The following is a 9,085-nucleotide window of genomic DNA, read 5'->3' on the forward strand; positions in this document are numbered from 1 at the left end:
TGGTAACTGCACTGAACAGAACTTGAAGGCCCTGCAGCGCATAGTGAATACGGCTGGTAAGATTATTGGTGCTTCGCTCCCCTCCCTGAAGGACATTTACACCTCCCATCTCGCCCACAAGGCAACCTCGATTGCCAGAGATGTGAGTCACCCGGCTCACTCTTTGTTTGACCTTCTGCCCTCTGGGAAGAGGTACAGGAGCCTGCGCTCCCGCACCACCAGACTCGCCAACAGCTTCTTTCTCCAGGCTGTTAGGGCCCTGAACTCGCTACCCCCTTCTGCGTAGCGTGCGGCACTGTTGCGCTATTTTCGGGAATGTCTGCTGTACGCGCACTTGCTCCTTTTTTTCTTTTCCTCTTATTTATTTATTTATTGTTGTGTTATTTATTCATTATTTATTCAGCGCGCTTTTGTTATACTTGTTTACTTGTTTGTCTGTTGTGAGCCATGTCTTGTCACCGTGGGATAGGGGGGAACGCAATTTCGGTTTCTTTGTGTGTCTTTGGCATGTGGAGAAATTGACAATAAAGCTGACTTTGACTTTGACTTGAAAAAAGAAATGCATATGATGCCGCTTTTAAGCTATACGTGTCCCTCGCTAGTTTAATGTAATTTAGCGCTTCGTGCATTAATAAGATTAGCATGAACAGACCCTCTTCACACTCGAAGAAAAGCCGACGACGAACGAGAGACTGAGAAAGTGTGAGGCGAAGGATATCTAACGCTATTCCAATCGGACACTAAGGAGAAAGACTTCGATGGTTTCAGTGCACAGGAGGAAGATGAAGACGGCTATTTTTTTACTTTTACTGGTATGTTTTTTTTTTAACCAGCCCGTGTTGCTGCTGTGTTACCGCCGCGTCTCAGTGACTTTGCTGTGTTACTTCCGTGTTGCTGCGGTATTACTGCCGCGTCACAGGCAGTGTTTGGAAAGAAATGTTAAGGTATGTTATTAAAGCTTTAAAAAAAACTTTCTGTGTCCAGTCTTTCTTTGCTAATAACTCGCGTGCACACTTCCGCGTTGCTGCGGTGCTACTGCTGCGTCACAGGCAATGTTCAGAAAGACATGTTCAAATATGTTATTAAAACATTAAAAAGGCTTTCTATGTACTGTCTTTCTTTGTTAAAAACTCGTGTGCACGTGCGGCTTACAGTGAGGCTTATGTAAGAAAAAAACTGAAATATCCCTGAATTATAGCTGGTGCGGTTTATAATCCGGTGCGGTTTATAGTCCGGCAATTATGGTATGTAAGTGGTCACCGCTGCCCCTCGAGCAGGCTGACGGAAGCGTGGCTGCCGGTATGCACCTACAGCCCTTCTGACCACCACCAAATATTGGTGCACCGGTGTGAGTGGCACTAAAGGAAAGGTGAGTGAAGTGTCTTGCCTAAGGAAACGATATATAACTCGGGCAACAGCCAACCCTTCGGTTACTAAACCACTGAGCGGTGGCAATTAGTTCACTCATTTGATTTGGAAAAAAAAATAACCAGATCGATGCTTAAGACCAAGGTGGGATCTGCTGTTGGCTAGTGTATGGCGAGAGACTATGGAGATTAAAGTTATTTTTATCTTAACACGAACACGTACGATGCAGGCAGGCAGCCGCTGGCAGCTTTTCGTCAGCTGTAGACTATTTTGCCACACTAATGTACGCAATAACTATCCATCCATCCATCTTCCGCTTATCTGGGGTCGGGTCGCGGGGGCAGCAGCTTTAGGAGGTACTCCCAGACTTCCCTCTCCCCAGCCACTTCGTCCAGTTCATCCCGGGGGATCCCAAGGCATTCCCAGGCCAGCTGAGAGACATAGTCTCTGCAGCGCGTCCTGGGTTGTCCCCGGGGTCTCCTACCGGTGGGACATTCCCGGAACACCTCCCTAGGGAGGCGTCCAGGAGGCATCCTGATGAGATGCCCGAGCCACCTCATCTGGCTCCTCTCAACGTGGAGGAGTAGTGACTCTACTCCGAGTCTCTCCCGGATGACCGAGCTTCTCACCCTATCTCTAAGGGAGAGCCTGGACATCCTGCGGAGAAAACTCATTTCAGCCACTTGTATCCGGGATCTCGTTCTTTCGGTCACGACCCATAGCTCGTGACCATAGGTGAGGGTAGGAGCGTAAATCGACCAGTAAATTGAGAGCTTTGCCTTTTGGCTCAGCTCTCTCTTTAGCACGACGGACCGGTACAGAGTCCGCATTACTGCCGATGCTGCACCAATCCGCCTGTCGATCTCGCGCTCCATCCTGCCCTCACTCGTGAACAAGACCCCGAGATACTTTAACTCCTCCACTTGGGGCAGGATCCCATCCCCGATCCGGAGAGGGCAGTCCACCCTTTTCCGACTGAGGACCATGGACTCGGATTTGGAGGTGCTGACCCTCATCCCGATCGCTTCACACTCGGCTGCGAATCGCTCTAGTGAGAGCTGGAGATCACGGCCTGAAGAAGCCAACAGCACCACGTCGTCTGCAAAAAGCAGAGACGCGATGCTGAGGTCCCCAAACCGGACCCCCTCAACGCCTCGATGAACAGAATTGGTGACAAAGGGCAGCCTTGGCGGAGTCCAACCCTCACTGGGAATGAATCCGACTTACTGCCGGAAATGCGGACCAAACTCTGGCATCGGTGATACAGGGACCAAACCACCCTTATCAGTTGGCTCGCCACCCCGTACTCCCGAAGCACCCTCCACAGAACCTCCCGAGGGATAGGGTCGAACGCCTTCTCCAAGTCCACAAAACACATGTGGACTGGTTGGGGAAACTCCCATGCACCCTCGAGGATCCTGCCCGGGGTGTAGAGCTGGTCCACCGTTCCACGGCCAGGACGAAAGCCACACTGCTCCTCCTGAATCCGAGGTTCGACCTCCCGACGGACCCTCCTCTCCAGCACCCCTGAATAGACCTTACCAGGGAGGCTGAGGAGTGTGATTCCCCTGTAATTGGAACACACCCTCCGGTCCCCCTTCTTAAAGAGGGGAGCCACCACCCTCGTCTGCCAATCCGGAGGCACTGTCCCCGATGTCCATGCAATGTTGTAGAGGCGTGTAAGCCATGACAGCCCCACAACATCCAGAGCGTTTAAGAACTCCGGGCGGATCTCATCCACCCCTGGGGCCTTGCCACCGAGAAGTTTTTTACCTACCTCAGTGACTTCGACCCCAGAGATTGGAGAGTCCTCCACAGAGTCTCTGGGCCCTGCTTCCACAATGGAAGGCGTGTAGGTGGAATAACCTGGTGATCCTGAAAGGGGGATCCTTCCATCTGTGGTCCCTTCTCAAGGTTTCTCATTTTCCCCTGGCAGGGGTTTTTTGACTTTTTCCTTGCCCTTTTGGGAGCTTATGATCAGGGGATGCTTTGAGAATAATTGTCAATTTTTGGCTATGTGAAGCCCTTTGAGACTCTTTGTGATTTAGGGCTATACAAATAAACTTGACTTGAATTGAGGAGGTCTTCTCCCACCGACTCACGACGTCCCGAGTTGAGGTCAGCAGCACGCCATCCCCACTGTAAACAGTGTTGGCGGTGCACTGCTTCCCCACCTGAGACGCCAGATGGTGGACCAGAATTTCCTCGAAGCCGTCCTCCCAATTTGCCTCAGCAACCGCTGAAACTGCATTCTGCTTGGCCATCCGGTACCTGTCAGCTGCCACCGGAGTCCCGCAGGCCAAAACGGCCCGATAGGACTCCTTCAGCTTGATGGCATCTCTTTCCGCCGGTGTCCACTAGCGGGTTCGGGGATTGCCGCCACGACAGGCACTAACGACCTTATGGCCAGAGGTCCAGTCGGCTGCCTCAACAATGGAGGCGCGGAACATGGTCCACTCGTACTCAATGTCCCCCGCCTCCCCCGGGACGTGGGAAAAGCTCTGCCGGAGGTGGGCATTGAAGCTTTTCCTGACAAGAGGATTGTGCCAGGCATTCTCAGCAGACCCTCACAGAGCGTTTGGGTCTGACAGCTCGGACCGGCCCCTTCCCCCACCATCGGAGCCAACCCACCACCAGGTGGTGATCAGTTGACAGCTCCGCCCCTCTCTTCACCCGAGTGTCCAAAACATGCGGCCGCAAATCCGATGACACGACTACAAAGTCGAGCATCGAACTGCGGCCTAGGGTTTCCTAGTGCCAAGTGCACACATGGACACCCTTATGCTTGAACATGGTGTTCATTATAGAAAATCCGTGTCGAGGACGGAAGTCCAATAATAAAACACCGCTCGGGTTCAGATCGGGGGGCCGTTCCTCCCAATCCCGCCCTTCCAGGTCTCACTGTGACTGCCCACGTGAGCATTGAAGTCACCCAGTAGAGTCCCCAGAAGGAGCGCTCTCCAGCATTTCCTCCAGGGACTCCAAGAAGGGTGGGTACTCTGAGCTGCCGTTTGGTGCATAGACACAAACAACAGTCAGGACCCATCCGCCCACCCGAAGGCAGAGGGAGGCTACCCTCTCGTTCACCGGGGTGAACCCCAATGTGCAGGCGTCCAGCCAGGGGGCAATAAGTACAGTGGAAGAGAGTCCAGCTCCTCTCGAGGACTTGTACCAGAGCCCAAACTACTATGTGTGGAGGCAAGTCTATGTCTAGTCGGAACGTTTCTGCCTCACACACCAGCTCGGGCTCCTTTCCAGCCAGAGAGGTGACATTCCATGTCCCAAGAGCCAGCCTCTGCAGCCGGGGATCGGACCGCCAAGGTCCCCGCCTTTGGCCGCCGCCCAGCTCACTCTGCACCCGACCCCTTTGGCTCCTCCTACAGGTGGTGAGGCCATGGGAAGGGGATCCACATTTTCTTTACGGGCTATGCCCGGCCGGGCCCCATGGGCGAAGGCCCGGCCACCAGGCGGTCGCCTTCGAGCCCCACCTCCAGGCCTGGCTCCAGAGGGGGCCCCTGGTGACCCGCGTCCGGGCGAGGGAAAACGATTTGTGTTTTTCGTCAGAAGGGGCTTGGACGCAATAAATAATTATATATATATATATATATATATATATATATGGAGTTATTTATAATATATATATATATATATATATATATATATATATATATATATATATATATATATATTATAAATAACTCATAACTTCTATGAGTGTATTCAGACTAGAAAAGTCCTTTAGTCCGCTTGTTTGGTCCCGACCAAAATCTGACTTATTTTTTGTCGTTTGGTGCGGTTCCTATTCAGACTATACATTTTGCAAGTAAAGCGTATAATTTGAAAACACATCCACGCTTGTGACGATCTGTGCTCCCATTGGACAGCAACGACCAGGGCGGCACACAGATCACAGACCCAGAAATGGCGGAAAACATGCGAGTCCGAAGCGCTGCATTCCTACTCTGTATATTTGTGCTGTTGGTTTGATCTTCCCTGTTTGCATTCACACCTGAAGAGAACCGCACCAGAGTTCGTTCGGAAGCAAAGTGGGTCTTGGTGCGTTTCTTTGATCCGCACTAGGATTCGTTTGCCTGTATTCACACCTACACAAAAGGTCCGGACCAGCGTTACAATAGAACCCTGGTCCGTTTACAGTGGACTAAACAGTCAAGTCTGAATACACCCTAACTTTATGTCCTGTACTCCTAAGAATCACGCACCCATTAGCTGCTCCTGAAGCTTCTTCCTCTCTGGGTTTTCCCCTTCACTGTCACTGTCACTCCTGCACAGAACACACCAAAATACACAAACATCAACTTCAGAGTTTGAATCTTGAACTTAAATTGACTAAATAAATGACTGCTTACTTCTCATTGTTCTGTGACTCCTTCACAGGCTTCTTGCACTGTCTCTCTTTATTCTTCAAGTAATCCTTAAGTTTCTCTGCTCTGTCCAAATACTGCATACACTTAGCTCGAATGCTTTCCTTCGCCTTGTCACTGTGGGCCTCATCTGCAAGAGCAAAACATTTCAGGCAACAGTACACAAATAACTGCATGCATGCGACAGCGGAATGCAATGTTTGTTAGTTGACCACTACTGCTCACATTTAATGGCATGAAGAAAATATTCCACAGCATGTTGGTAAAGACGCAACGCCTCCTCATAATTCTTAGACTTGTCTTCTTCTGTGGCTTTGGTCACAAGATCAATTGCCTTCTGACAATAACACAGACAAATAAGAGCTGTAAGATAAACATATACATGTACATATGCTTTGATACTGTTGCAAAAACTGTACAATACACGATGCGCTAGCAAGGGCCAAAGAAAAGCGGGTGCATTGCAGTGTTTTTGATATGCTCGAGCATAACACAACGTGCCTTTAATCAAGCTGTAAATATTTACCGAAGACAGTTATGTTATGTCCGGTTTTCTTATGTAGGTGTTGATTGAAGACGTCAGTTCACCGTGACGCCAGTTGTTAGCTGCACTACAGCTGTAACTAGTTTAGCTAACACCGCTAACAACGTCAGTGTGAAAAACAATATACCTGCAATGTTGACGTTGTCATTTCATCTCACACTTCAGTTCTTTGTCCAGATTTATTTCTTCAGTAGTTTCGAATGTTGATGTGTGGCGAAATACACACTATACGTGGACACAAAAACATCGCTAATACCGTGACAAAATCGGCTATTCAAGCGCCCGGAAGACTCCACCCTCGAACCACAGACTACTGCTGCATTCGAGGAAGATCTGAAATTGGAAATATCCCACTCGGATGTTCCCGTTCCGACCTCAAAGCGGTCGAGTCGAATGTCAACAACAAAGATTGCTGATTTTGAGATATTGTTGAATCTTTTGAGTGAACTGATTCTAAAGATTCAGTTCACCTAAAAGAACTGGAATGCACATCACTAGTTCAATTCCCACATATGACGGTATGTGAGTGGGCGACTGCGAAAAAAAAAAAAAAAAATCTGCAAAACGGACCAACCACAATCTTAAATGTCACTGCAATGTTCTTCCAGCCAATTATATACCGTGACGGAATCAAGAGTCTGAGCCTGCCTCGCGAAGACAGTAGCCTGTGAATTTGGACACAACCAAAACAACGTCCACGGAAAATAGGCGCTTCGTTTTTTTAAATAAAAGCAAATTGATGCAGACTTTCTTTCTTTCTTTCTTTCTTTCTTTCTTTCTTTCTTTCTTTCTTTCTTTCTTTCTTTCTTTCTTTCTTTCTTTCTTTATTTATTTATTTATTCATTCATTCATTCATTTATCCATCCATCCATCCATCCATCCATCCATCCATCCATCCATCCATCCATCCATCCATCCATCCATCCATCCATCCATCCATCCATCCATCCATTCATTGATTTAGTCATTTGCTAGCTTTCACTAAAAGGGTGCTTTGCTGACTTGTGATGATAGATTTCAGACCCTAAATGAATCTGCAAAATCAGAGTCGTAAGGAACACATGTAACCTTTACTTTGAAGGATTGTGGTGGATATTGAATTGTTTAACTGTGAATTCAGAGGTGGAACGAATAACGAGCTTCAGTTGCTGAACAATAACCTGACTGGCTGGTCCGTATCTTTACTTGTCCTACCCTATTTTTGGGAGCCTGTGGATTTGAGTGGGTGTGTCGATGAAGCCCAGTGGAAGGAGAAGGTAGTGTCATGTAAGCACAAGGAAAATAGCAACTTTATGACGAGCTGAATGTGAAAGTGGTCACATCGGTGCTGGCATGGCGGTGTGGACCAGAGCTGATAAAAACGGTCAACTGGACCTACTTCTCCGCGAGCGCTGGATCCGTGTGTCCGCCGAACTCACCATAGAAACGCTGACTTTAACGGCCGAAACGGAGGTAAGCGGACAGGGGACCAACCACTGGGATCACAACGGTCCTCCGGATGACATGAGGAATGGCATATCGAATGGAAACGAACCGGGAACCAGGTCAGGGCACCTTGATCCGAGTCCGTCTTCGGGCCACAAACAATTTCGGAAAGGTTACAGCAGCAGCCCTGGTCGCGTGGACGTTATTCGGGGTCCATGTGACGGCACGTACGGATTAAGCAGCCCTGGGAAGTACTCGAATAACGGCACAGACTCCGACTTTGGAAGTCCCGATTCTAGCTATGGGAGTCCCGGGTCAAGTTCCGGCTCGAAGCAAGGCGAAGTTCCAGTTTGTAGGGACGTATGCACGGAGGCTGTGCGAAAAGTCCGAGTCGTGAAACAGGAGTCTGGCGGGCTGGGGATCAGTATCAAAGGAGGGCGCGAGAATCGGATGCCGATCCTTATCTCCAAGATTTTCCCGGGGCTCGCTGCAGACCAAAGTCGCGCGCTTCGGGTGGGCGACGCTATCCTGTCCGTGAACGGCAACGACCTCCGGGAGGCAACGCATGATCTGGCGGTGCAGGTCCTGAAGAAGGCAGGAAAACAAGTGACGCTGGAGGGTAAGTGTGGCCACGTTAGAGCGTGGATATATAGAGGCCTGATTAGGGTGGCGTGTTCCCGCCACGCTCTCCCTTGCACTGGTTGCTTTCAGTTTAGGAAGTTAAGTCTCTTTTACAGTGAGAATTATTCTTTCTTATTGACATGTGAAATTCACGGTTCACTACAAAAGGGCAGCGTTAAAAGTTCAAATTGATGTCATGCTTATTGCATTGATAAATACTCTCATCAGTGGACCTTTGACCTCGTAGGGCAGGGGTGTCAAACTCTGGCCAACGGGCCAAATTTAGCCTTCAGTGTAATCATATTTGGACCGCGAAGACAAACTGTACATCGACTTTGTGTCAATACTAACATTTCAAATCGTCTTCACTTGTAAAAAAAATTGAGATGTTGCTATCATTTTTTTATCACCAAATTTGAACTGTTTTTACTCGTCTCTGTTTTCAAAACTAGTTATTCATCAGTTTGTTGTGTAGCCTATACTGGATATAATACTAGACATTCATACTTTTATTTGGGTTGACAGTCATATTGGCCCTCCGAAAGAAACTATGACTACGATGCAGCCCGCGACAAAAATTTGTTTGACACGACGTAGGATAACAGGTAATCCCCCTGTCTAAATCGATCAAACAATAACTTGTTGTTTGGACTGTAACATATCGTGTGGTCAGAGGTGAGAGTTGGGAGCTTGATGTGCACAGTTGTGCATGAGCACTGAAAATTTAATATTGCACTCAAGTCTG

At 48.8% G+C, this 9,085-nt stretch overlaps 2 protein-coding genes across 7 annotated transcripts in view; one reads left to right on the forward strand and one right to left on the reverse strand.

Annotated features, from left to right (window-relative positions):
• Positions 1 to 6,818, reverse strand: part of vps4a (vacuolar protein sorting 4 homolog A) — a 123,495-nt gene extending 116,677 nt beyond the window's left edge. For 2 of the 4 annotated variants that reach the window (XM_088377796.1, XM_088377795.1), the window contains exons 1-4: positions 6,422 to 6,818; positions 5,976 to 6,087; positions 5,736 to 5,880; positions 5,589 to 5,650 (exon numbers count right to left, since the gene is read on the reverse strand). In XM_088377796.1, the coding sequence (XP_088233922.1) occupies positions 5,589 to 5,650; positions 5,736 to 5,880; positions 5,976 to 6,087; positions 6,422 to 6,442 (340 nt within the window). In that variant the 5' untranslated portion in view covers positions 6,443 to 6,818. The remainder of the gene's footprint in view (positions 1 to 5,588; positions 5,651 to 5,735; positions 5,881 to 5,975; positions 6,088 to 6,421) is intronic. The other 2 variants (XM_088377794.1, XM_088377797.1) reach the window with 2 other exon arrangements.
• Positions 6,819 to 7,361: 543 nt separating this feature from the next.
• Positions 7,362 to 9,085, forward strand: part of sntb2 (syntrophin, beta 2) — a 180,702-nt gene continuing 178,978 nt past the window's right edge. The window contains exon 1 of one of the 3 annotated variants that reach the window (XM_088377782.1): positions 7,362 to 8,338. In XM_088377782.1, coding sequence (XP_088233908.1) covers positions 7,627 to 8,338 — 712 coding nt within the window. In that variant the 5' untranslated portion in view covers positions 7,362 to 7,626. The remainder of the gene's footprint in view (positions 8,339 to 9,085) is intronic. The other 2 variants (XM_088377780.1, XM_088377781.1) reach the window with 2 other exon arrangements.

Source organism: Syngnathus floridae, chromosome 6 (assembly GCF_059516105.1).
Source record: "Syngnathus floridae isolate MCC-2025c chromosome 6, RoL_Sflo_1.0, whole genome shotgun sequence".
In the NCBI taxonomy this organism is placed as follows: domain Eukaryota; kingdom Metazoa; phylum Chordata; class Actinopteri; order Syngnathiformes; family Syngnathidae; genus Syngnathus; species Syngnathus floridae.